At 41.1% G+C, this 25,297-nt stretch overlaps 2 protein-coding genes across 2 annotated transcripts; both read right to left on the bottom strand.

The window, feature by feature from the left end:
• Positions 1 to 1,820: 1,820 nt before the first annotated feature.
• On the bottom strand, positions 1,821 to 5,458 carry LOC127236098 (olfactory receptor 6C4). The gene is made up of 2 exons (XM_051203535.1): positions 5,446 to 5,458; positions 1,821 to 2,800 (listed from the first exon to the last, which is right to left on the bottom strand). The coding sequence occupies exons 1-2, from the start codon at positions 5,456 to 5,458 to the stop codon at positions 1,821 to 1,823; spliced, it is 993 nt and encodes a 330-aa protein (XP_051059492.1).
• A 9,127-nt stretch (positions 5,459 to 14,585) lies between these two features.
• LOC127236192 (olfactory receptor 13A1-like) lies at positions 14,586 to 15,571 on the bottom strand. Its single transcript, XM_051203718.1, is given in 2 exon segments — positions 14,586 to 15,520; positions 15,523 to 15,571. Coding segments are annotated over 2 exon segments (984 nt in total).
• Positions 15,572 to 25,297: the final 9,726 nt, after the last annotated feature.

Raw genomic sequence — 25,297 nt, 5'->3', positions numbered from 1 at the left:
TTTGTTGTTTATTTCTCTTTTACTCTGTGGCTGAAGAACATATCCTATATTTCCATTCTTGTCAAGGGTTTTGAGGTTGAGTTTACAACGCAGTAGAAATTCTGTCACGATAAAATCCCCATGTGCTCACGAAAGCAATATGCATGCTTCAAACTGGTAAACCTGCAATAATTAGTCAAGCCCATTTTTTTCACTAACAGACTTATGTAAGTCTGAACACTTGCCATTATTTACCCCTTAATCACTGCAACAATGTTAAACTTCCATTGTGTGTTCTTTATTATCTGGTTAGTAATGCCACTTTTTCATATGCTTTTAAACTTCCATTGTCTATCATACATGTGTAGTTACCAATCTTCTTTGTTCAGTCTACTTGGATTAGTATTAATTCAGTATTATTAGTTTTTTTCCTTGAAATTTTGCAATTTTGAACTTAAGGCTGTCTCTATGTCCCTAAATTTTATGCCATAACCAATCATAGTCAAACCATCCTTTTTTTTTTTAAAAAAAAAAAGGGGGGGGATCTTAATCTACTTACATTTCATCATAATTGCAAAGTTAGATTTATCTCTGTGGCCTCAGTATTTATTTCAATTTGTCCTTTCTATTATATATATATATGTGTCCTACTTAGCTTTCTGTTGCTATGATAAACTCCGTGGCCAAAAGCAGCTTGTGGAGGAAACAGGTTTATTTGGTTTCCAGGTTACAGTTCATCATTGAGAGAAGCCAAGGAAGGAACTCAGGGTGGGGAGCTTAAGCAGAAATGGGGATATGGTTTGCTGGTTACTCCCAAGGTCACAGTCAGTTGCTGAGGATGACACTGCCCGTGTGTGATGGTCCCTCCCACATCAGTCAACAATCAAGAAAATACCCCTCAGACATGCCCACAGCCCATTTGACGGAGGCAATTCTTCAACTGAGTGTCAATCTGACAACCAAACTAACCAGGACAAGGGTGTTTTTTCCTGCCTTGTCACCTATTCAGTTTGTCTCATGACTCCTGATCAACCAATAGCTTCATTTTGCGTTATGACCTTGTCCATAAATTCATCTCAAGAGTATTATCGTCACAAGTAGACTTCTTTCCCCTCAGAAGTTCTTCTGAGTTGTTGCCATTTCCCCAGCACGGTAGCCAACATAACAACTGCACTCTGCTCCACAGTCCATAGCTCCTCTGGCCCTTTGTTAGTCCTTCAGGTTTGGAGGTTCAGACTGTAATCAGCCTGGCAAATGAATGAAAGCAATGGGAACTTCTGATTTCAATGCTTTTCATAGTGCTGAAAACTAGAGGTGTAACAATGTCTGTTTACGAATAAAAGTCCTTCATGGGAAATAATTATAATGAATGGCACTAAATAATTTATTAATTTGTAAGTTATTGTTTATGCATCGTTCCGTTCAAATTTTGGTATGATGACCACATAAATCTGTTGTTGAATACATTTTATATTCTTGGTATTCCCGAATTCAATTCTTCATTCCCAACTCTATCCTCATAGCATCTCTTAGTTTCCCTATGACTACAAATGATCTGTGAAACCATGGCTTCCCAGACCCAACATATATCAAATAAAAGCATGGACAATTTGAGACACTTTGTTGAAAATGTAACACCTATGTAATATGCATGAGGCTTTGAGTTTAATTGCCACCAAAGCATATATAGAAAGATTTTCATCACAAGATTATTAGTCTTCAGATGGAATCACTGGAAAAATCAGCCATCATTTTAAGACTAAATAAGGCAGAATTTGAAAAAAAATAACATACCTGATGATTTATACAGAACATCTATATTAAAATGGAGTTAGACTAAATCAATGAGGAAGTGCATTCTTCCTGTGATATGTGTGCAATTTGACCCTGGACAGTGCATCCCTGAGAGCCTGGTGGACCTGCTTGTTGCGCAGAGTGTAGATGACAGGGTTCAGAAGCGGTGTCACCACCGTGTTCACAAGAGCAGCCTCTCTGTTGGTGTCCAGCCTGCTTGACTGCTCCGGCTTCATGTATATAAACACACAGCTGCCATACATCAGTGAGAGTACAAGGAGGTGAGAGGAACAAGTGGAAAAAGCTCTCTGTCGCTCCCTAGCGGATGGGAGCCGCACTATCGTGGCAACTATATTGCTGTACGCAAAGATGGCTATAAGAAGGGTTGTAAAAAGCACAATTAAAGCAAGATTAAAAAACAGCATTTCAATAGACCTGGTTTCTGAACAGGAGAGACTTGCCAGTGGTCCAAAATCACAGAAAAAGTGAGGAATAACATTGGGGCCACAGTAAAATGACTGGGAAAGCATCACAACCGGAATGGCCATGAAGAGGAATCCCAGAACCAAACAACCAGTAACGAGAACGAAGCACATCCTTGGGCTCATGATGGTGGGATAACGCAGTGGTTTGCAGATGGCCAGATACCGGTCCAGGGATAACACGGCCAGAAGGAAAAAGTCAGTTGCCCCCCAAAAGAGGAAGACGAAGGCTTGTGTGAAGCAAGCTACAAAGGAAATCTTCTGCCTCCCTGAAAGAAAGATGGCTAGCAGCTGGGGGATAACGCTAGTTATAAAACAACACTCGACAAACGAGAAACTGCTAAGGAAGAAGTACATGGGCATCTGTAAGCGGTGGTCCTCAAAGGTGACGACAATTATGAGCATGTTGCCCATAAGGGAAGCCAGGTAGGCCAGCAAGTGCACTAGAAAAAGCAGCATCCCCAGGTGCTGAGCTGCAGGGAACCCCTCGAGGATAAACTCCTGAATGGCTGTTCCGTTTCTTGTTTTTTCTGGCATCAGCATGTCTATTCTTCAGTCTGTCACTGAGGGGTTTTGCAGAATCGGGACTGAAAGGTGGAGAACTGTGTGTTACTACAACTGTAAACGACGTGGGAAGGTGATCTGGCTCATAAACAGTGCATTCCGTATGTCATTTTGCTCATTGTTAAGGAAAAATAACTGATTTTAAATGATGACTGACTTTATAGTGCATGGACCCTAAAATACTAGCTGTAGAAAAATTGTATGTGCCACACACCTTCCTTAGGAATAATGTCTTTCAACAGTGTTGATTTTTACATGTGGTTCACTGCCTACTTTTGTCTATTTAGTCACAATACACATTTCTGGTAAAATAGCTTTCATGTCATACAGGCACAGATAAGCATTGCAAAAGGAAACGACAACTTAAAAATCAACCCAGATGTTGGGGTGTAGCTCATAGGTAGTGTACCTTTCTTATATGTGTGAAACTATGGTTTTAATTCTCACCAATGCAAAATGAAAGAAGGCAGACAAAATAAAATTTAATTCATAGATACTAAATAGATGGCTCAGCAGCTAAGGGCATTTGTTGTTTATGCAGAGAACCTGGGGTCAGATCCCAGAACCCACATGGCAACCCATAATCATCAGTATCTCCAGTTCCAGGGGCCTCAGTGTCCTCTTCGGACTTCTGAGGGCAACAGGCAGGCAGGCTGCATACATATATACAGGAAAGAAAAATACTCAATACACATAAAATAAAAAAAAATTCAAAATTTTAATTCACAGAAGCCATTCATCCCACAAAATATATTCATTCATCGTACCTTAGCATTTGTTTCCATGTTTGGCCATATTATTATTAGCAAAATATCCTGTCGTCCCATAATCCCGTCTGTAGTCCTATGAAGTGAATTAGGTTAGAAGAGCCACATGAGTAACTCTGGTTGGATTGTCAAAGTTTCCTGTCTGGCTGCTCTCATCTAGGGCCCCAGATAGACAGTGAAAGAGAAATATTTCTCCTCCACCCCATGCTTGATGGTCAGTCCAGGGGGGAAATTCTATCAGGTGATCTAACACACACAGAACACACAGATACACAAACAGAAATGCATACACATGCATATACCACACATGCATATAACACACAAACACATTAGAACATACACGCACATGCATATGCACAAAGAAAAGAGTGAAAAACTAAGAATGCCCAAATTTGAGAGATAGCTCAGTATACAGTGTGAGTTTTGTTCCCTATAGCCCAAATGTAAGGAGAAGGAAGAGGAAAGAAGAGCATGGTAGCAGCTGATTGCTCAGCTGAGGAAGATGGACAGATCCCTGGGTTTGCTTGCCAGCCAGGCCGGCCTTTTTAGCAAGTTCTAGAACAAATTTCAAAAATAAAAGTTGATGGTGCCTGAGAAATACACCTGTGGTTGTACTCTGAATACCACACACATGAACCCAGGTATGTATACACACACACACACACACACACACACACACACACACACTCACACACATGCACACACATGCCCAGACCCATACACACAGAACAACAACAACAAGAACACCTAACAGAGTAAAAGAGGTTTCATGACTAACTCCAATGAATATTCTGATGCATTCTTCATTCTAACCCCTATGTTAGTAGGATAAATATTCTTTGCCCCTAAATTAATAAAACCCTGTGTGTGAACCTTTGTCTCCGGTCAACGGGAACCCATCTCACATATCAGTCCTCCATGTCTGACTTAGAACAACCACATACTCTCACTCTTGTTGTCAGAGCTGTGGTGAAACCAGAGGGAATAAAAGCACACTGCCATTTACAGCAACCCAATAAATGACCAGAGACTCCACTCACACGGAGGCCACACCCCTGCCACAATCACAGCACTCACACGGAGGCCACACCCCTGCCACAATCACAGCACTCACACGGAGGCCACACCCATGCCACAATCACAGCACTCACACAGAGGCCACACCCCTGCCACAAGCAGCTCACAACCACCAGAACTCCGCTCCCTGCTATTTTCACTCTCTGAAAAAATTCAGCACATTGGTCTGGACAGCTAAAATGTGCATACATAATCGTTCCTAATTTTCAAGAGATAAATTCAGCATGTGCATACATCTGCCAGCTCTTCTTTTCCACTCAATTTACAGCCTGAGAACTGGATTAAAGCAAACTTTTATCTCAGTGGAAATCTTACATGGTGACAGCACGGGAAAACGAGAACACACATCTCTTCATTGTTCTCTGAGAATTGGGAAATGAGTTCACATGGACATCCCCAGGCCCCCACATCCCACCCTATCCTGCATGTTCCAGTGTCAGCAAGCACCATGCAGCAAGGGACATACTCCAGTTAGGGTACAGGCAAGACACTCACCACTCAAACTGAATGCAAGCTATTTCTACATAGACCGTATTTTTTGTGAAACGCTCTCTAAGGCACTGGATTTGCTACTCCCAACACTGCCACCCAACACGTACATGTTTCCAGACTGAGAAGATACTTACACCACCAGAGGCAGAAATGAAAGGGGCATGAATTTGTTCCAACATATGTTTAGCCCTGGACTGTCTCCTGATACTAATCAGGGTCTTCCAGGTCCAGTGGGTGGCACCAAGGGACACTAAGTATCATTAGTAGATGGAACAAAGCCATCCACAGACCTGTGTCCCTCATAATTGGTAATGTAACATGGTTGTGAATGGAATACCACTCAATTAATTGTAACAATAATAGTAAATTTGTGTAATGCATTTTTGTGTCTGATAATATATGATGATTACTAAATGTAATGGTTGCCCTTTCCTTGTGTACAAAAATATAGTATGAGCTCCCAAATGTCTTCATGAAAATATTTTAGTGTACATATAAGTTCATTAATTTCCAAGTTGCATAATGTTGTTAATGTAGGGTTGAAAGGTCAAATGGAGCCAGCTAACACAGCACATGCCTGTATAATCATGCATTCATGTAACTAAGGCAAGAGGATTACCGTGAGCTTGAGGCTAGCCTGGGATTCACAGTGAATACCAAGCCAGGCAGGACTGGATAGCTAGATAACATGCATTGATCTATTTTTTAAAGTCTCATAGAGAACTGGATCACTAGGTCCCTGTACAAGTCAGCTTTATCCAGAGAAAGAGTGGTAACTGAAAAAAAAAAAAAAACACTCATTACAAAGAGAATTCACTAGGTTGGCTTACACAATATGTATGAGTAGTCCAACAATGGCTGGCTAGATCCTGAGAACTCAGTATGTGCTCAGCCCATCATCCATGTTGCCTTTGCAGTTCTAATTTGGTGCTGAAAGCTGGGATAATTCCTAGAGACATGCTGGTCTTCCGTCCACATTGGAAGGCTGATGAAGCTGCTGTGTGACAGCAAGGTTGATGCACTCATCAGCGAGAAGTGAAGGAAAGCAGGCCAAAGAACTGGTTCCTCTCCAGTCCTCTTTACAGATTGGATAAACACCAGAGGATGCTAAAAGGCTCTTGGGAAGGGTCTTCCTCTCTCAGTTAAAACAGAAAACATCCCCACCGTTACCCAGAGACACCCTTCTAGGCTAGCCTCAAGCTCACGGTAATCCTCTTGCCTTAGTTACATGAATGCATGATTATACAGGCATGTGCTGTGTTAGCTGGCTCCATTTGACCTTTCAACCCTACATTAACAATATTATGCAACTTGGAAATTAATGAACTTTGGGGGATTATATGTACACTAAAATATTTTCATGAATATTTTCATGATTCCAGCTTCAAACAAGTTGACACAAAAAACTAACCTCTACAAGTCCACCCTTTGTCCGCATAACACCCAATAAAATCTTATGTCATGTTGAACTTACAAAGAAGAGAACATCAATATCATAACTACACCTAACAAAACACAAATATCTCATTGCACTGGCTAGTTTTATGTCAACTTGACCACATGCTAGAATTATTTTTAAAAAGGAAACCTCAACTGAAAACTGACTCAGCCAGAATGGCCTGTTGTGTATGGTAAAGTGTAGGAAATAAGAATCTGGGAAACAATAGACTGATGGATGTTTATTCGGGGAGAAATCACTTACACCGGAAACAGATAACCGCCACAGGTTCCAGTTCCTAGGATGCCTCCAGATGCTCTCTATCTCTGAACAGGAAGTAAGAGAGCAAGCTGGGGTCCCAGACCCCCAACCTAGTCCCCCCAGATCAAGCCCACGCCTGTTTCCAAGCCCCAGCTGGCATGGTCAGTGCAACAGGTGTGAGCAGGGTAGGTATCTCACTACAATTCCCCTTTTAGTATAAAGAAAAGATTTAGGCTTAATATAAAACTATATACAAAGACAGTAAATATCAAGTATGCTCTAGGAAAAGGAAAATTAAGAACATATACACTTAAGATCTATTGCCAGTGAGGTAACAAGAATAAATGGCAAGAACTACCCAGTCCTAGGGTGAAGGCATAACAGAGATTACTATAGAGTTGTCCTAAGCTGGAAAGCTTAAGCCTTGTATCTAATGTTTCTATCTATGGAGAGAGAACAATAATTGTGACCATCTAATCTGCAACCTCATCGAAGACCTGAGAAGGAAGATAACAATACTAGGGTAGGCAGGAAGGGCAGGCAAGAAGCTTCCAAAAGGTGCAGCGAAGGTAGAAACAGCAGGCTACCTGGACAGCCACCCAAAGTCTCACAGCAATGTCAGGGCAACCAGTTTTTTGCTAAGGCCTAGAGTATCTGACATACCAAAACAGAAGCAGGGAGGTATAAAGGCTGTCTTACTATGAATTGGCAAGGTTCAGTAATCTATGTTTGTCTCCTGCAAGCACAGTAGGACAGCATGTCCAAAGTCAGTAGTCGAGGTGGGGGCAGTCCTTTGCCCAAGAGACCATTAGCTAAGGAAAGGATAGACTCCAGAAGGAGTGACATCAGTGCCCAACATACTCTCAGGAATAGCTCAGGGATGTCAGGAGTAATAGTGTCTCATGTCAATGGAATAATATTATTAAAACATTTAAATGCCATGTTCTCTAGGTCTAGGAAGCGTTTGAAGATCAAACATCTATGTCTGACACTAATCTCATAGGTATAAGAAACATGGGTGAAGATAAACTCAGGAACATAGCTGTGCAAATGGTTAAAATAACCTAAGTAATTTAGCAAGGGCAATGATTTTAGCAATATAACTGTGTGTGTGTGGGGGTGTGTGTGTGTGTAACTCTCTGAAACAGAAGTAGAACTGAAATGTCTTGACGAGAGGTAGAACTGTATGGTGCAACATGATTAAAAAAAAATCCTAAACTGATTCAATATATAAAATATCTTGAACATATGTAAAAGTATACACACATAGAATAAAATAAAGATATTTTTGTACAAAACATTCTAAACAGAAGATCTTACACAACATGACAAAATATAATATACAAATTATCCAAGAAAGGAATACAAACTTAATTTTACATAAGTTACAACAGTATGGGACATTTTCTTGATTGGGAATTGATTTAGGAGGGGTCCAGCACGCTGTGGGTCATGGCACACCTGAGCTGATGGTCCTGGGTACTATTAAAAGAAGCTGAAGATGCCAGTAAGCAGCCTCCTCCTTGATTTCTGCTTCAGTCCCTGCCTCCAGGTTCCTGCCCTGACTTCCCTCTGTTACCTGGAGATATAAGACAAGACAAACTTTTTCCTTCACAAGTTGCGGTATTTTGTCACGGCAATAAAAACCATAATTAAAACAGGAACTGATACCAGGAGTGGGGTATTGCTTGTGACAGACCTGATTATGTATTGCAGGGAGAATCGTGGAAGGACTGTGGAATTTTGATCTGGTAAAGCCACTTAGTGAGTACTTATAGTTTGGTAGAGTATTCTATGGGAACAGAGAAGATATTATTGAGAGCAGTACAGAACAAAGAAGCCTTGCTTGTGGTTGCCAGTTGGTAGTGGCACATGTCTTCAATCCCAGCACTCAGGAGGCAGAGACAGGAGGACCTCTGTGAGGCTGAGGTGAGCATGGTCTACATAGTGAGTTCCAGGAAAGTCTCCAAAAGTTACAGATGGAGAAACCCTGTCTCAAAAAAAAAAAAAAAAAAAAAAAAAAAAAACCAGAAAAAAAGTTCCTTAAAGACTTCATAGGCACAGCTGATATTTTAAATTAAAAATTACAGAAGTTAAACCTCTACTGAGACAAGTGAACTTGTCAGCTGGGCTAAACCATCAAGTGTGGTTAAGAAGCAATCATAATCACTAAGATGAAGTCTCTGGGAAGTGTTTCCTGGGAGTTAGCACACAGACTGTGTCTTCCAAGGTGGCTAAATTTGCTCCTCATTGTAGCGGCATCTTTCCAGTGAACCTGTAACAGTGGCCACACCACTTTGGGCTTGGTTTTCGGCAGGCAGAAGTGGAAAGAGTAAGGTGTCAGGCTGATCTCCCTTGTGCGCTCTTTTTCTCTTGGGTCAGCGGGTCCGATAGGGCTGGCAGAGAAGAACTCGCATGGTTCTTTATTATCTGTGTAAGTGGTCCCCAATAAACACCACTGATTATTTATCTTGGGTCTAGTGAAATCATTACACCTTCGTCTTCAGCATCAGAATCACACAGATGGTACTGGCTTTGAAAGCATGGAGGGGTTATGGAGAACAGCTGAGATTTGGCACAGCGTGGCAGAGTATAGTTCCTGAAGAGAGCCCAGGAGAGGCTCTTGGTGAAGGAGCCCGGTTGCCGTGGAGACCACAATGTTTTGGAGATGCCGCTTCCATGGGACAATTGCCAAGGGCAGAAGCAGCTGTGGAATGGACTTGGGCGGAGCCTAGGAGAAAGCTGTAAGTGCTGTGAATGGCAGAGATGAATAAATGGAGTCTTTGGAAACTTAGGATTGTCTTGTGTACCAGATACCAAGCACTGAACCTTTTATACTGATGTGTTAATTTTGTCTTAATTTGATTGAGAGTGAGTACAGGTTCTTCTTTCCTAAAATAATTTAACTTTTATTTTATTCTACAGAATCCCTGAGTTGAGAGACTTTAGAATGTTAGAGAGACTTGGAAAATGTAGTGAGACTTTGGATTTTTCCCTAATATTTTTATTGTCTATTTGGGAACGTCACATCATAAACCCCAGCATTCTTAGTTCAATTCCTCTCAGATATTCACCCCCAACCCTTGGGACCTTCCCACCCACAAAAAGAAGAAAAACAAACAAACTAACAAAACAAATCCAATATCTATTGCCTATATACTCACTGGAGAATGATGAAACTCCCCGGGACTAGCCTCACAAATGTTTGTCTAAACATTCCTTTAAAATCCATTGTAAAATATAGAGATTGGAAAAATTAGTAGAAACCAAGGTATAAAAATAAATACTCTTCATGGCGTACTGAAAATCTATTCATATCATACTGAGTCATCAGTAGCTGTTGACAATGTCGTATTTATTGAGAACTCTTAGAGATCACTGAAAGCATCAAGATATTACTGGGGTATCATAATTTCACTGTGAAGATTAGACCTATTCCATAAGAATCTATACATAAAGGCTATAGTCAACTATAATTCATCTACTTCTCAAATTTCATGTACAAATCAGTTTGCTTCTAATGAAAAGGATAATAAGAATATGGATGAAGAAAAAGGGACCTCTCATCCCTCCTAAAATAAATACCAACTTGTATTCTTAGCTTCCATTTAATCCTGCAAACTCTATGTGGTTTTATTTTTACCAAAGAAATATCTAAATATTAACATTTTTCCTGTCATCATGACAAAGAGAGTGGATTTTCCCACTAGGGTTTCTAACACAAGAACAGACTCAAGTTCTCCCTGCATGAGATACGGATTTGTCCACCCAGGTTCATTCAGAAACAACAGAAAGATAATGTAGCCTTCTTACAGTGCTTTTGTTACATCTTGCCCATGTACCCACTTGTACCCAGCCCAGGGCAATGAACTAGATCAGACCATCAGAATTCAAACCAACTCAAGAGGTAAGAAACTGGGTATTTTTCTGGGTGCATAAACCACATCATCACAGTAAGGCCAAGAGGTGAACAACAACAACAAAAAACAAAACAAAACAAAAAACCAAAAATTAAAAAAAATAAATAAAAAACAAAACAAAAACTGTTCCACCTTGAATCTAATGTCAGTGAGAAGGGAAAAGCAGAAACAATACATTAACATCAAAAATTGTCCTTTAAACTTAGAGGACTCCAACAGGAAGAGTTGAGGGAGAATAGATGGAATGTGTTCCTTGGGGATCAGAGGTCACCTGAAGCAATTCTACAGTCATGTAATGCTCAGAATGCTATGGGGTCCACATGTATCACTCAAATTCTAAGTGTGATCTTCACATGAATGTTGTGAACCCAAAGAAAAGAAAGGAATTCAATACAGATATAAGACTAAGGCTCAAGGACACTTCTGTCTGATGGGAGATGTCATTCTATAAACATGTTTCTCATATTGGTTAATGAATAAAGCAAGATAGGCGGGACTAGGAGACAAGGAGGTTTCAGAGAGAGGTAGGAGGATTCAACATGTAGGACCAAGAGAACAGAGTTTTCAATCCTCTCCCCAGTAAAATAAGACCACGTGGAAACACTTAGATTAATAGGTATGGGTTAATATTTAAGACAGAGCTAGCCAATAAGAAACTAGTAACTGGCCAAGAATATTATATCTAATAAGGACTCTGTGTGTTATTTGGGGCTGGCCGTGGCTGTGGAACCAGGCCAGCATGAAAACCTGCTTGTATCAAATGGCCTCCAACGTGGAGCACAAAACTTTCACTTAAAACTTAACAAAAACTTAAGAAAGGGTTTTAAAAACAAAAGAACAGAGACAAACAAGGCTTCTTGGTAGCAGCATTTTTTTTTTTTTTCTTTCCGGTTGAACTCTGTTTTGCTAGAGACAAGCAGAGATGTGCGTGGCTCCTTTAAGGGAGATTTCCTAACTCAGCATAGTGGCAAAAACTGCACAGCTTTTAAGAAGCACTGCTAATAATTCAGTACTGTATATGAGCAGCTGGTTTAAAAAAAATAATAGAGAGTGTCTGGGGCATTAGCAGCACATGCCTTTATTTCCAGCACTTGTGATGCAGAGGCAAACAGATCTCTGTGATTTCAAAGCAAACCTGGTATACAGAGTTAATTCCAGGGCAGTCAAAATTACACAGAGGAACCCTTTCTCAAAAAATAAAAAAATAGAAGTAAAAGAAACAGAGTAATTAAAAAGTCATGTAAAGATGGAAAGCACACAAAGGATGTGGATATGGTATGCTATGATGTTGTCTTTGAATTGCTCAATTACTAAGGCAGGAATAATTGCAATACACTTGATTATCAATGCTGCTAAATTAATTCAATTTATATATTTTAAAAATGCTTTGACTTCATAATTTAAGTCTAAGGACAGGTTACTGGGGAAAAGAATTTCTATTTTTGTTTTCACAGAAAATGAAAAGCTGTGGATTTCTTCTAGACTAACATGGTTTGATCAAGCAAGACCCCTTGAAACAGTGTTCCAAGTGATCCACCATTCAAAACAGCTTGAACAAGGCAGCCTTGCAGACCACTAAAGCCAGGAATTCTGCGTCTTCTTAGGATTCCCCATGGCAGTGCCCCCTACCAGTAGGAAGCAGTTTGGAAATAACGACTCCCAAATTCCCAAATATTGTCTATAAATGTTTATTTTCATTTAAATAGAGTTGGTTATAAGTGGTTAATGACCACAACCAATCTCTTTTTTTAAGCTAAAAAGGGGATTATGGTATACATATGAACAATGTTTTGAAATAGATTTTCATTTATTGATGCAAATTTAAGATCAATTTGTAATATGTATATTTCTCCTCTTGTTTAGGTATTGTGTTTATAAAGCTCATTTAGAAATGTAACACAGATTATAGATAGTTACCTATTTATCTAAGTAAAAACTTAGAGTTAAGTTAGTTGGGTTTTCAAGCTGTATTTGAGATGGGTAGGCATTCTTCAAACCTTTCAAAGACCTACAGAATATGGCATTTAAAATGGTTTAGGGTTTTTCTTAACAGTGAGGCACAGCTTCTCCTGCCAACACCACCTGTGTCAAAAAGGAAGATGGGCATCAAAGAAACTCGTTATGGAGTTTACTTCCAATTTGGGCAAGATACTGCTCATGTCTAGACTGTTTAACTCTATGCTGTATAAACTAGACATGCGGGACCCACAGAAATGTGACTTCTGATTTAAGATGGGCATTGCTACAGGGTTCCTGCTTCATGGAAGAGTCTGCCAGACAGTCTGCAGGACACAGAGAAAAGTGATTGACAAACGGCCAATACAGGTGGACAGTTTAAAGTTTCCTGCTTTGCCAAGGAGTCTGCCAGACACACTATCACCTATAGGTTGAAGATGAAACATTACAGAAGAACTTCGGGTGACTGATCAGGTAGCAAGATGTCTCTGTCATTTCTAGAGTTTACATATTATCCTTCTGTGGTCTTTGACGGAGTTGAAGACAGTTAAGGTTATAGTTTTCCTTAGTTGGATTAAAGATAAATTACATATAGGACTTTAGACTCACAAAGATAGGATAGATGATACAATATTTTCTTTAAATCTTACTAAACATTATTGGACTAAATATTGTTAACTGTGGTTACTATTTGATAACTGTTTTGTTATATATTTTGCTATGTTAAGGTTAAAACCCTTCTTTTTTTATAATTTTTTTTTTATTTTACATGTCGATCCCAGTTCCCTCTCCCTCCCTCCTTTCCACCTTTCGTCCCTCCCTGTTACCCTTTCTCCCCCCCCCTCACATGCACCCTGACCACCCTCCCCTCCCATCCCCCCACCCCAATTCCACATGTAGGGCAATGCCATCCAGGTGGGGTCATGTAAATTTGTCAAGTTATTTGAAGTAGGGACTAGGACTACTCTCCTGTCTCTGGGTTTAGGGAGTATCCATCCATGGGGGATGTGTACACAAGGTCCTTTTGTGCACCAGGAATACATTCTGGTTCCACTGTCTGAGGTCCCTTAGACTGTTCAGTCCTTCTAGCTGAGACCCATATTCAGGGGGTCTGAGTCAGTCCCATGCTGGATTCCCAGCTATCAGTCTGGGGCCCCTTAACTCCTCCTTGCTCGGGTCAGCTGTTCTTTTTATTTTAGACAGAAAAGAGATGATTAGAGATGTCATTCAGTAAATGTTTCTCATATTGGTTAGTGAATAAAGCACTGTTGGCCAATAGGAAAGTAAGACAGGAGGGACTAGGAGACAAGGAGGTTTAAGGGGAGACATAGAAGGATTCAACATGTAGGACCAAGAGAACAGAGGTCCCAATCCTCTCTCCTGTAAGACAAAACCACATGGAAATATTTAGATTAAAAGAAATAGGTTAATATTTAAGACAGAGCTAGCTGATAAGAAACTAGTAACTGGCCAACAATATTATATCTAATACAGTGTCTCTGTGTGTTATTTGGGGCTGGCATGCCTGTGGAACCAGGCCGGTGGGAAAACCTGCTCATAACATCTGTCCTCTTAAAGGGTTTTCTTCCTCTGAAAAGAAAGTACTATATGCCCCTGAGTTCAGGCACAGAGACCCCAAGTCTCAGTCTCAGAGCTGTGTGAGCTCACATTCTACCACATTCTTCCACTAGTCACTGTCAGATCACCAGAGTTTTGAGTCATCTCCAAAGACACTGCATTGGGTGGAAAAGGTTAGCTTACTTACATTCTGGGCACACACAAACCCAGCATGTGCCCATGGGAAACCAATCCACCATGAACCCCAATCCCAAGACAAGAGCTCCACAAATCACATTTAATTTTTGAGGAAAGGAAAAAGTTTTCTGAGAGCTGCTTTGACCTCCTTGTTTCTCAAAGTATAGATCAGAGGGTTGAGTGTAGGACTCAACATGGTGTAGAGCACACCAGCAAATTTGCTCTTCTCTGGGTTGTAGCTAGAGACAGGGCTTATGTAGGCATAGAAGATAGAGGTGTAATACATGCACACCACAATGAGGTGGGAAGAGCAGGTAGAGAAGGCTTTCTTCTTCCCTTCAGTAGTTCGCATCTTCAGGATGCTAGAGATGATGAAGGCATATGACACCATTGTTATCAGGAAATTCAATATATCATAAAAAGCGTCAGACAAGACAATCATGACACTGTTCACATAGGTGGAGCTACAGGAGAGGAGCAGTAGAGGCGGTACCTCACAGAAGAAATGTGTAATGACATTGGGGCCACAGAAATCCAGTCGTGTCATAAGTCCTGTGTGGATGGCAGTGTTGCAAGCACAGAGTGCCCACACTCCAGCAGCCAACATGCTGCAAAATGCTTTGCTCATCATGTTGCCATAATGCAGAGGATGGCAGATGGCTGCATAACGGTCATAGGCCATGGCAGTGAGAAGGAGTAACTCTGAAGATGCAGCCCACGTAAGGAAATAGAGCTGGGCCATGCAGCCACCATAGGAAATGGGGTTCCTCACTGACAACAGACCCTTCAGGGCCTTAGGCATAACAGAGGATGTACAGATGATATCCATAGTAGCCAAATTCAACAAGAAAAAGTACATGGGCGTGTGGAGCCCAGGGTTGCAGGTGATGGCCAAGATTATAAGAACATTACCTATGAGGGCCACAGAGTAGAGAGAGAGGAAACAGATAAATAAGGGCAGCTGGTACTGTGGGTGCTCAGAGAAGCCCTGAAGAATGAACTCTGTCACCAAGGTCTGGTTTCTCATTGTCCGTGACTGGCAAGGATATCAGAAACTATTAGATGATCATCGGCCCATGTTTTCATGAGATTCCGGGGCTAGAAAAAGAGGTGAAAGGTTTCTTAAGAGAGGTTATTGCCAAGCTCCATTCACCCCTGACAACATGGCATGAATAAATGACAACACACAGCTTTCTTGTGATAAACTAAGAAATACACCCTACTGTTACATAAACATTCAGTTCATAAAAATAAGTGCAAGTCACCAATTAGGCTCATTAATTCTCAGTATTCCTCAGCAAAAGAGAAACAAATTAAATCAAAGCTCTAGTCTGTCATCCAGGACTGGATGAACTTAAGAAGCTGACAGATTTAGCATCCACATGGCCTTAAAAAAAGGAAGGATGAGGATTGAGGAATAGTGTCCAAAGATGTTCTTTGGCCTCCATATGCTTTTATTTTTTTTTTTTTTTTTTTGCATATAGAGTATTTTTTATTTAATTTTATATAACAAAGTCCAATTAAATGAAAACAAACATTTATACACAATATTTGGGAATTTGGGCGTCGTTCTTTCCAAACTACTTCCTGCTGGTAAGGGGCGCTGTCTTGGGGGATTCGAAGAAGATTCAGATATCCTAGCTGTAGTCTGTAGGGCTGTTTTGTCCAGCTGTTTGGAATGTAGGATCAGCTTGTACTCTGTTTCAGGCGGTCTGGTGTGATCAAACCACATTAGTCTGGAAGGAATCCACATCTTTTCATTTTCTGTGGAAACAAAAATAGAAATACTTTTCCCCAGTAACTTGTTCTTCAACTTAAATTTTGGAGTCAAAGCGTTTTTTTTTTTTTTTTTTTTATTATTATTATTTTACATGTCGATCCCAGTTCCCTCTCCCTCCCTCCCTCCCTCCCCCCAAGCCCTCCCTCCCTCCTTCCCTCCCTTTTGCCCTCTCTACCCTCTCCCATGCACTCTAAACACCCTCCCCTCCCAACCCCCCACCACAATACAATATGTGGGGGAATGCCATCCAGTTGGGGTCATGTAGATCTGACAGGTCCTGTGAAGTAGGGACTAGGGCTTCTCTCCTATCTCTAGAATAAGGCAGTTATCCCTCCATGGGGGATATGTTTGCAAAGTCCTTTTGTGCACCAGGGATACATCCTGGCTCCACTGTCTGAGGTCTCTCAGACTGTTCAGACCTTCTGGCTGAGACCCATATTCAGGGGAGTCCGAGTCAGACCTCTGTTGGCTTCCCAGCTATCAGTCTAGTGGCCCTTAGCTCCTCCTTGTTCAGGTAAGCTGTCTCTATGTACTTCTACCGCATGGTCTTGTCCTCTCCATCTGCTTCTGGGTTCTAGTTTGACTCAGTGTTTATGTATGGGTGTTTGCTCCTGTTTTCAACAGGCATTAGTTGAGGACTCCATGGAGAAGTTAGTTGTTGATCTCACTCTCCGGGAAGGGCATTTATGATAGCCTTTCCACGGAAGCTGAGATTGTTAGTTGGGAGCAGTCTTGTAGTTCCCTCGACCTTTCTTTGTGTTCAACTTTCTCTTCAAACCAATATTGGCTCCCTCTTTTATGTTCTCTCTCTCTGTCTCTGTCTCTCTCTCTCTTTCCTATTTTCCATTCCTAACCAGGCTCAATCCTCCTAGTCACACATGCCTTCCTCTCCTCCCTCTCATTTTCTCCTACTTCTCTCTCCATTAGCTGTCCTCACCCACTATACCTGAGGTCTGGGGGACTTGTCCCTTCCCAGTTCTGTGAGGGACTTTATATGAATCTCTTAGAATACAACTTGTATCCTAGTTCCTCTGGTGATGTGAATTATAGGCTGGTGATCATTTGATCTAGGTCTAAAATCCATATATGAGTGAGTACATACTGTGTTCCTCTTTTTGTGACTGGGTTACCTCATTCAGGATGGTTTCTTCAAGTGCCATCCACTTGCCTGCGAATTTCAAGATACCATTATTTTTTTCTGCAGAGTAGTATTCCATTGTGTAGATGTGCCACATCTTCATTAACCATTCTTCAATTGAAGGGCATCTAGGTTGCTTCCAGGTTCTTGCTATTACAAATAGTGCTGCTATGAACATAGTTGAACAGATGTCTTTGTTGCATTGATGTGAATCCTTTGGGTATATGCCTAAGAGGGGGATTGCCGGGTCCTGTGGTAAACTAATTCCCATTTTCCTGAGGAACCGCCATACTGATCTCCAAAGTGGCTGTATGAGTTTGCACTCCCACCAGCAGTGGAGGAGTGTTCCACTTTCTCCACATCCTCTCCAACATAAGTCATCACTGGTGTTTCTAATTTTAGCCATTCTGGCAGGGGTAAGATGGTATCTCAAAGTTGTTTTGATTTGCATTTCCCTGATAGCTAAGGATGTGGAGCATTTTCTTAAGTGTCTTTCAGCCTTTTTGATTTCCTCCATTGAGAATTCTTTCTTCAGTTCTGTACCCCATTTTTTAATAGGGTTATTTGGTGTTTTGTTGACTAGTTTCTTGAGTTCTTTGTATATTTTGGAGATCAGCCCTTTGTCGGATATAGGATTAGTGAAAATCTTTTCCCAGTCAGTGGGCTGCCGTTTGGTCTTGTCAACTGTGTCCTTTGCCTTACAGAAGCTTCTAAGTTTGAAGAGGTCCCATTTATTAATTGTTTCTTTCAGTGTCTGTGCCCCTGGAGTTATGTTCAAGAAGCGGTCTCCTATACCAATTTGTTCAAGGGTACCTCCTACTTTCTCTTCTAAGAGGTTCAATGTGGCTGGATTGATGTTGAGGTCTTTGATCCATTTGGACTTGAGTTTTGTGCATGGCGACAGACATGGGTCTATCTGCAGTCTTCTACACACCCTCATCCAATTGTGCCAGCACCATTTGTTGAAGATGCTGTCTTTGCCCCATTGTATCATTTTAGCTGTTTTGTCGAAAATCAGGTGTTCATAGGTGCATGGATTAATATCAGGATTTTCAATTCGATTCCATTGGTCTACCTGTCTATTTTTATGCCAATACCAGGCTGTTTTCAGAACTATAGCTCTGTAGTAGAGCTTTAAGTCAGGAATGGTGATGCCTCCTGATGTTCTTTTATTGTATAGGGTTGTTTTGGCTATCCTGGGTCTTTTGTTTTTCCATATAAAGTTGATTATTATCCTTTCAAGGTCGGTGAAGAATTGTGGTGGGATTTTAATGGGGATTGCATTGAATCTGTAGATTGCTTTTGGTAAGATTGCCATTTTTACTATGTTTATCCTACCTATCCAAGAGCATGGGAGGTCTTTCCATTTTCTGGTATCTTCTTTAATTTCTTTCTTTAGAGTCACAAAGTTCTTATTATATAGATCTTTTACTTGTTTGGTAAGCGTTACACCAAGATACTTTATGTTGCTTGTGGCTATTGTAAAGGGTGATGTTTCTCTGATTTCTTTCTCTGCCTCTTTGTCGTCTGAAAAAAATAGGGCTACTGATTTTTTTGAGTTTATCTTGTATCCTGCTAGTTTGCTGAAGGTGTTTATCAGCTGTAGGAGTTCCCTGGTAGAGTTTATTGGGTCGCTTATGTAAACTATCATATCATCTGCAAATAGAGACAGTTTGACTTCTTCCTTTCCAATTTGGATGCCCTTGATCTCCTTTTGTTGTCTTATAGCATTAGCTAGAACTTCTAGTACGATATTGAAGAGATATGGAGAGAGAGGACAGCCTTGTCTTGTTCCTGATTTTAGAGGAATTGGCTTAAGTTTCTCTCCATTCAGTTTGATGTTGGCAGTTGGTTTGCTGTATATTGCTCTTATTATGTTTAGGTATGTTCCTGTTATCCCTGACCTCTCTAATACCTTTATCATGAAAGGGTGTTGAATTTTATCGAAGGCTTTTTCTGCATCTAGGGAGATAATCATATGGTTTTTCTTTTTCAGTTTGTTTATATGGTGGATCACGTTGATAGATTTTCGTATGTTAAACCATCCCTGCAATCCAGGTATGAAGCCTACTTGATCATGGTGGATGATTTCTCTGATGTATTTTTGAATTCGGTTTGCCATTATTTTATTGAGTATTTTTGCATCGATGTTCATCAGGGATATTGGTCTGTAGTTTTCTTTCTTAGTTGTGTCTTTGTGAGGTTTGGGTACCAAAGTTATTGTGGCCTCATAAAAAGAGATTGGCAATAAACCTTCTGTTTCTATCTTGTGGAACAGTTTGAGGAGTAGTGGTATTAGTTCTTCCTTGAATGTCTGGTAGAATTCTGCACTGAATCCATCTGGCCCTGGACTTTTTTTCGTTGGAAGGCTTTCGATGACTGCTTCTATTTCATTTCGGGTTATAGGTCTATTTAAGTTGTTTGTCTGTTCTTGATTTAATTTTGGTAAGTGATAGTTATCCAGAAACTTGTCCATTTCCTTTGAATTTTCAATTTTTGTGGAATACAGATTTTCGAAGTATGACCTGAAAATTGTCTGGATTTCCTCTGTGTCTGTTGTTATGTTCCCCATTTCATTTCTGATTTTGTTAATTTGCATGTTCTGTCTCTGCTTTTTCGTTAATTTGGATAAAGGTTTATCAATCTTGTTGATTTTCTCAAAAAACCAACTCTTTGTTGCATTGATTTTTTGTATTGTTTTCCTGGTTTCTATTTTGTTGATTTCAGCCCTCAAGTTGATTATTTCCTGGCGTCTGCTCCTGCGGGTGAATTCGCTTCTCTCTGTTCTAAGGTTTTCAGTTGCGCTGTTAATTCATTTATGTGACTATCCTCTGTTTTCTTCATATGGGCACTTAGTGCAATGAACTTCCCTCGTAGCACTGCTTTCAAGGTGTCCCATAAGTTCGGGTATGTTGTATCCTCATTCTCGTTGAATATTAGAAAGTCTTTAATTTCTTTCTTTATTTCTTCTTTGACCCAGGAGTGGTGCAATTGCACATTGTTCAGTTTCCATGAGTTTGCAGGTTTTCTGCTATTTGTATTGTTGTTGAATTCCAATTTTAAAGCATGGTGGTCCGATAAGATACAGGGGACTATTTCTATTCTCTTGTATCTGTTGAGGTTTGTTATGTCTCCTAGTATGTGGTCGATTTTAGAGAAGGTTCCATGTGGAGCAGAGAAGAAGGTATATTCTTTTGTGTTTGGATGGAATGTTCTATAGATGTCTGTTAGCCCCAGTTGAGACATAACTTCTGTTAATTCTTTTGTTTCTTTGTTGAGTTTCTGATTTGTGGTCCTGTCTAGTGTTGAGAGTGGTGTATTGAAGTCTCCCACTATAAGTGTGTGAGGTTTTATATGAGCTTTGAGTTTTAGTAGTGTTTCTTTTACGAATGTGGGTGGCTTTGTATTAGGGGCATAGATGTTCAGAATTGAGACTTTGTGTTGATGGATTTCTCCTGAGATGAATATGAAATGACCATCTTCATCTCTTTTGACTAGTTTTGGTTTGAAGTCTAGCTTGTTAGATATTAGGATAGCTACGCCTGCTTGCTTCTTATTTCCATTTGATTGGAAAATCTTTTCCCAACCCTTTACCCTGAGGTAATGTCTATCTTTGGAGCTAAGATGTGTTTCTTGTATGCAGCAGAAGGATGGATTCTGTCTTCGTATCCATTCTGTTAATCTGTGTCTTTTTATAGGTGAGTTAAGACCATTAATGTTGAGGGTGAGTAAGGACCATTGATTGTTGATGGTTGTTTGATTTAGGTTTGTTGTTGGCAGTGGTATTGTGAATATATTTGTTCTGCTTCACCCTAGGTTTCTGGTGTAGTTGGATTATCTGTTGCCTACATTTTTGTGGGCGTAGTTACCTTCCTTGGGTTGGAATTTTCCTTCCAATACTTTCTGTAGGGCTGGATTTGTAGATACATATTGGGAAAATCTGGTTTTGTCATTGAATATCTTGTTCTCTCCATCTATATTGACTGAGAGTTTTGCTGGATATAGTAGCCTAGGCTGGCATCCGTGTTCTCTTAATACTTTTAGAACATCTATCCAGGACCTTCTGGCCTTGAGGGTTTCCATGGAGAAGTCAGGTGTAATTTTGATAGGTCTGCCTTTATATGTTACCTGTCCTTTTTCCTTCGCTGCTCTTAATATTTTTTCTTTATTCTGTATGCTAGGTGTTTTGATTATTATATGTCGAGGGGTCTTTTTTCTTTGGTCCAGCCTATTTGGGGTTCGGTATGCTTCTTGTACTTTCATGGGCATGTCCTTCTTCAGATTTGGAAAGTTTTCCTCGATGATTTTGTTGAATATGTTTTCAGCACCTTTGAGCTGGGCTTCCTCACCTTCCTCTATGCCTATTATTCTTAGGTTTGGCCTTTTCATGGTGTCCCACATTTCCTGGATATTGTGTGTTAAGGATTTGTTGGATTTATGGTTTTCTTTGGTCGATGAATCTATTTCTTCTAGTTTATCTTCTGCGCCTGAGATTCTCTCTTCCATCTCTTGAATTCTATTGGTTATGCTTGTGTCCGTGGTTTCCGATTTTTTGCCCAGCTTTTCAATTTCCAGCTTTCCTTCCATTTGTGTTGCCTTTATTTTCTCAATTTCGGTTTTCAAATCTTGAACCGTTTCCTTCACCTGGTTAATTGTTTTTTCTTGGCTTTCTGTACTTTCCTTAAGGAATTTGTTCATTTCTTCCACTTTTTTGTTTGTTTTTTCCTCTATTTCTTTAAGGGATTTTCTCATATCTTCTTTGAGGGCCTCTATCATTTTTATGATGGTGATTTTTAAGTCATACCCTTCTGCTTCCTCTGCTTTGTTGTTGTGTTCCATTCTAGTTGGTGTAGATTCCCTAGATTCTGGTGGTGTCATGTTTGTCTTTCTGTTGTTAGGTGTTCTCTTGTATTGCCTTCTTCCCATAGTTTCTTCCTGTAGGTGTTGGTGGTGTCTCTTCCCTCTCTCTATGGTCCTTCCCAGATGGGCTTATGTGGATCAAAGATTCAATGTCTGTATCTCTGTGTGGTCCAAGCTCTCTAGGAGGCTTCTCTCTGGCCAATAGCCGGGAGAAGAGGACGAGGGCTGGACTGGAACTTGAGAAGGTTTTGCAGGGTAGTGGGATCTCACTGGAAACTGGCGCTCTCCAGCTGAGACCTCGTTCTTTGGCAGGGCCCGGATTTGGGGGTCAAGGATCTTGCCTGCAGGAACTCCAAGTGGACCCGCAGAGATAGGCGGATCTCTGGGAGGGGCCTGGGACTCCAGCAGAGGACTGGAGGCGGGGTCAGGGACCAAGCCGGTGGAAATTACAGGTGGTCCCACGTGGATAGTCAGGTCTCCTTTGTTGGGAGTTGCTCCGAGAGGTCTCCGAAGTAGGGTGGACTGTTGGCTCCACCCTCTGTCCCAGTGCTCAACCAGAGCGGCAGGACCGTAGGTGGGGTAGGGCACAGGGTGGGGGGGGTAGGCTGGAGGTTGGGATGGGTGGGGGTGTATCAGAGCTCCAAGGGTGCTCTCAAAGGGGACCGGAGACAGGAGCAGCAGGATCAGGGGCCAATCCAGGGAGTTCAGGCGGGGGAGGGGGGTAAAGAGGTTGAAGGGGACAGGCAGCCCCGATTGGGCCCAGACTCACCTCTGGCCAATAGCCGGCAGAAGAGGACGAGGGCTGGGCTGGAACTTGAGAAGGTTTTGCAGGGTAGTGGGATCTCACTGGAAACTGGCGCTCTCCAGCTGAGACCTCATTCTTTTGCAGGGGCCCGGATTTGGGGGTCAAGGATCTTGCCTGCAGGAACTCCAAGTGGACCCGCTGAGATAGGCGGATCTCTGGGAGGGGCCTGGGACTCCAGCAGAGGACTGGAGGCGGGGTCAGGGACCAAGCCGGTGGAAATTACAGGTGGTCCCACGTGGATAGTCAGGTCTCCTTTGTTGGGAGTTGCTCCGAGAGCTCCATATGCTTTTAGACACAATTATCTGAGAATGCAAGCATATCAGAACACACACACACACACACCCCACAAAATTTTCAATTTGAGCAACACTTTCCTTTCTAGAAATTTTTCTTGGGTAAATAATACTAAAAGAAAAAAATCTCAGAGCAAAATAATTTAGGACATGGAATTACAAAGCCACCTGCATTCTTAAAGTTGAGTTTATCACTGTGGTACTGAATACTTGTTAAAATGATGGACTGACGGTCTCTTACCTTTAAAATACACTGGACATTCAAAAATAATGGACACAGCCATTAAGAGTTCAAGCACAAAAATTAACAAAGGATCATTTAATGTATGTATCTGGAGGCAAAGTAACATGCATAATAGTCTAGGATTGGTTTTCACTTCATTGTTTTTACTAATGTATTTCCTGAAAGGCAGATGTATCATAAGAGCTTCTTCTACAGATTCAGCAGCTTCTGACTGTTGACAGTGAATATACTCTTATACAGTACAGAGGAATCTCCTTCTCTACAGACCCTTCTTACCTGTCTTAATCATCAAAGCCACAGAAACACACACAGGCACAGGGAGCTCTCCGCAAATGCACCAAGTCCCATCTGACTTTCAGTTCCTACAATCTCCCCAGACATGAGGCCCTCCTTCTCAACAGATAAATGGATCATCTCTTCTTCTTTCCAAACATCTCACCCCAGGAAGAAAGGTCCACTCTCCCTTTTGTGAACCCTCTAGATGCTATGCTGACTGTTGTTCTCAGATCCACTACTGGTGCTGTTGACCAGTTAAGAAGCTGCCTCTTGAAATGGGTCCAAATGCCCATGTATGTTGTGTGTTTTTGTTTGATTGTTTGTTTGTTTTGTTTTGTTGTTTTGTTGGGATTTTTTTTTTTTTTTGGAACAAGTGCTATGCCTTATATTCAACTCTGTTTGTTATTTCAAAGCTAAAGAACATCTAGCCCAAATAACAGCAACCACGTTTTTATTCTTCAAGCAGTGTGCAGTGTGGCTGGAGAGAAAACCAGCCTGTGTGTCACCACATCTGTGCTTTCCCTCCTTTCAATCCCTTAGTCATTAAACGTTTAAGATGCATTCATTTCTACTAAAAAAAATCTTTCTTGGAAAAAATTGGCAAAAAATTGGCATATTAAATGCTTACGAAAAATGCCTAAATGTCAGCTACAGCTTAAGTCATATTGATCTTCTGTAAGATGACAAGTGTCCTTTGAACAGAAGACCGGCTATCACAGTAATGTAAGGCAGCAGATGATGTAGGAAAGACCGGTGCTGGTGGACATGCTGGGCATTCACCTCAGTATCCTCCTGGCTCCTAGGATCAGACCCCAGCTCTTTGGAAGAATGAAGTAAGTACAATGTGTGTGTTACACTGACTTCATTTTTATTTGAGAGAAAAAGACTACATAGTGGTTTTTTTCTCTATTTCTGATTTGGATCAAGAGAAATAAATGCAACATTGTGTGTTTCTCACCACAGCCCAAAAAATTGAGTTTTTCATCAGCAAGGGAGACAGAAATGCCGAGTCTCACAAAGTAAGTCAGGATGAAAGGGAACAGTGCTGGCTCTGAGGGTCTAGGTGTCTGCACTCTGCACTAGAACTTCACACACTGATTCCTGCAGCCATTGTGGTCCCTCCACTGCATACACTACAGATTAAGCATAGTACTGTTGCCATAGCTACACCCAAAGGAGACAAGAGCCTCCTTCCCTACACTCCCAGAGCAGTAAGGACTTCATCTTCACACATGTTACAGGGCTCCAAGAAAACCCAGCACACAGTAAAGTTTGAACCTTGTTCTTTTTCCTCAGGTCCAGAGTGACAACAGGGAATCTAAAGAACCTCCAACACAAATGAAGGATCTTTATACAGGAAGAGAGTAGTCCCATCAAATTTTTTAGAGTGATTTCCAGGCTAGGTGGACAGTCCCC

Source organism: Phodopus roborovskii, unplaced genomic scaffold (assembly GCF_943737965.1).
Source record: "Phodopus roborovskii unplaced genomic scaffold, PHOROB, whole genome shotgun sequence".
NCBI lineage: Eukaryota > Metazoa > Chordata > Mammalia > Rodentia > Cricetidae > Phodopus > Phodopus roborovskii.
The sequence above is the reverse complement of the archived record's forward strand: the minus strand, read 5'-3'. Positions and strand labels throughout refer to the sequence as shown.